General features: G+C 45.1%; 1 protein-coding gene across 1 annotated transcript in view; it reads right to left on the bottom strand.

The window, feature by feature from the left end:
- Positions 1 to 2,500, bottom strand: part of LOC134452016 (roundabout homolog 2-like) — a 261,747-nt gene that overhangs the window by 239,831 nt on the left and 19,416 nt on the right. Inside the window, exon 2 of the mRNA XM_063202400.1 lies at positions 1,156 to 1,482. Coding sequence (XP_063058470.1) covers positions 1,156 to 1,482 — 327 coding nt within the window. The remainder of the gene's footprint in view (positions 1 to 1,155; positions 1,483 to 2,500) is intronic.

Below are 2,500 nucleotides of genomic sequence, written 5' to 3' on the forward strand. Positions count from 1 at the left end.
TTTTTTGAAAAATGCACTGAGTGGAGAAATACTGATCAGTAAGAGTAATGATGAGGACAGAACCTGGCAACGGCAGCTAAGACTCTGGCACTGCACAACAGGAAACCGTTCCAAGGCCTATTTTCATCTTCATTTCACAGAGAAATATGTTGAGGTTATGAACCCAAATATTAAGCCAACAAATTAAACCGATTCATTTCTTTTCCTTTGTCGTCTCTGGGCCAACAGTTCTGGTGTTAATATTCACTCATTTCACATCCCTCTCACAGGCTTTCACAGGACTACAAGGTTTGCTTCCACCAACGAAGAATAGAACACGAGGACACAAATAAGGTATCTGAAGACTGATAATGTTTCAACGCTGTGCACCTTTCTCACAGACACAGCACAGCAATGAAATGTCAGTGATTTTTGTATGTACCACAATAGTAACTGCTGCAGTAGCCCAGAGGTATCGCTGTACTCTCAACAGCAGAGAAGCTGATTCATTTCAACCTATTGACTCATTGGCTATGTTTACATGACGTTGTTAATTCCGAATTAATCATTCAAAATTAAATAGTTCCGTCGAGTTTACTTTGATCTTTCATTTAATTCCAAATTGTGAAGTGTTTACATGACCTTTTCAAAGCAGAATTAAACTTTATTCAGAATTAAAGGGAGTTAATTCTGAATTAAATGTCCCATGGAAACGTAGCCATTGACTCATTGGCCATCATTCTCAAAGGAGCAGACAAGCTTTTCTTCCACCAACCTTGCAAAATCCAACACAGCAATCACATGGCCCTACCATGGCACTAACGGTAGGGCACCCGTCAGCTACGTGGCTGACCCGGGTTCGATTCCGGCCCAGGTCCTTTGCCGACCCTTCCCCGTCTCTCTGCCAACTCACTTCCCACTCAACTTATCTCTCCTCCACTATCCTGGGGTGAGTTTCTCAAAAGAGAAGCTGTTAGCCTGTTAGCAACTTCGGTAGTTGCCAATGGGAAAATGCATTGAAAACAGCAAAGTAGCTACTGTAGTTAGCAACTTTGGTTTTGAGAAATTCACCCCTGTTTCGTTAAAACTAATAAAGGCTTGAAAAGCCCCCAAAAAATACTTTTTAAAAAAATCACACGCAGGCAGGAAAATATATCATGCAGCTTCAACACTCACATGCCACTTCCAGCGACGCGTTCCGGCTGGAGGCCTCCCCGAGGTAGTTCCTGGCGATGCAGACGTAGGTGCCGTCGTCGGGCTTACTGCGGCGGCCATGGACGATGCGCAGGAAGAAGAGCGAGCCGCTGGGCAGCAGCATGCGGTGCGAGCGCGGGTTGTCCCGGTCCGTCTCCACGCGCTCGCCGTCCTTGTACCACTCGATGGTGGGAGCAGGGCGACCCTCCGCCTTGCAGTTCAGGGTCGCCGGAGTGCCCTTGGAGACGATCAGGTCCGACGGGTGCTCCACGATCCGGGGAGGGGCGTCCTCCTGACGCACCCGGGAGCCTGCAGAGAGAGATAGATAGACAGAAACTCAATACATGGGTTTACCAGGTTTATAAACACGATGTTGTGAGAAGGGGCAAGACACTGGCAGCCAACCACGTGAGCGCATCTTTTGACCGTTAGTGGTTTCCAACAATCAGAGGTTGAGTTGTGCGCAGCTAGTGTTGCGCAGCCAGCAGAAAACAAAAATGTAGAACCCATGAATATTCAAGACTTTTAATTGTCATTACATATGGAGTTGGTCTTGTGAGGTTGCATCACAGTTTGAATACTGTGGCAGTAATAAGAATGGGTTTGCTCTCCAGTACACTCATCCATGGTTAAAATGCACTAAGCCTCTAGCCACTCATCTTTCCAGGGTCTATAACTAGGAGGGAGTGATAAAAAGTGACAAGAAGAGGAATATTGTTTTGCTGTTGTCATTTTTTTCCATAACCAGATGGTGTTTAGACTGAGAGAGGGTCAACTTTGGGACAAGAACATTGACAGTAAACAATGGAGTGGAACAAAGCTGAGCTGAGCTCTGGTGTTGGATGGTGAATAATGCATAACATAATAGTGTGAAATAGCCAATAAACTGAAACGGATCATCATAGCAATTTAAGGGGTGCAAGGTAGGGTGACGTCGTTTGCACGGTGCCCGTGGCATGCCTGTTTCAAAATCTACACCATAATGAAAAAATGCTGTTCAAATAAATTCACTGAGAGAATCTTTTTCATCATGCCAGCAGTTGATACAAATCTGAATACGGTATGTAAAGCGATTTTTCGAATGAAAAGTGTTTCCCACAACACTCCTTTCGGACCGCTCTGTCAAAAATTTCCATTCAGGGTTTTCTGACTGCGGACCGTGGAAGTGGTCGCGAGAGTCATTGTTCACTCACTAATGAATCGCATAACCATCGACTGACTCGGGACAGTGATTAATTAAACCTTTAATCCTACCTGGAGCCCCTGTAGGGAACAAGTTATTAGAGAAAGTCAGTAATGTAAATCGAGTGTACGGATGTGTGAAAAA

Source organism: Engraulis encrasicolus, chromosome 7 (genome assembly GCF_034702125.1).
Source record: "Engraulis encrasicolus isolate BLACKSEA-1 chromosome 7, IST_EnEncr_1.0, whole genome shotgun sequence".
NCBI lineage: Eukaryota > Metazoa > Chordata > Actinopteri > Clupeiformes > Engraulidae > Engraulis > Engraulis encrasicolus.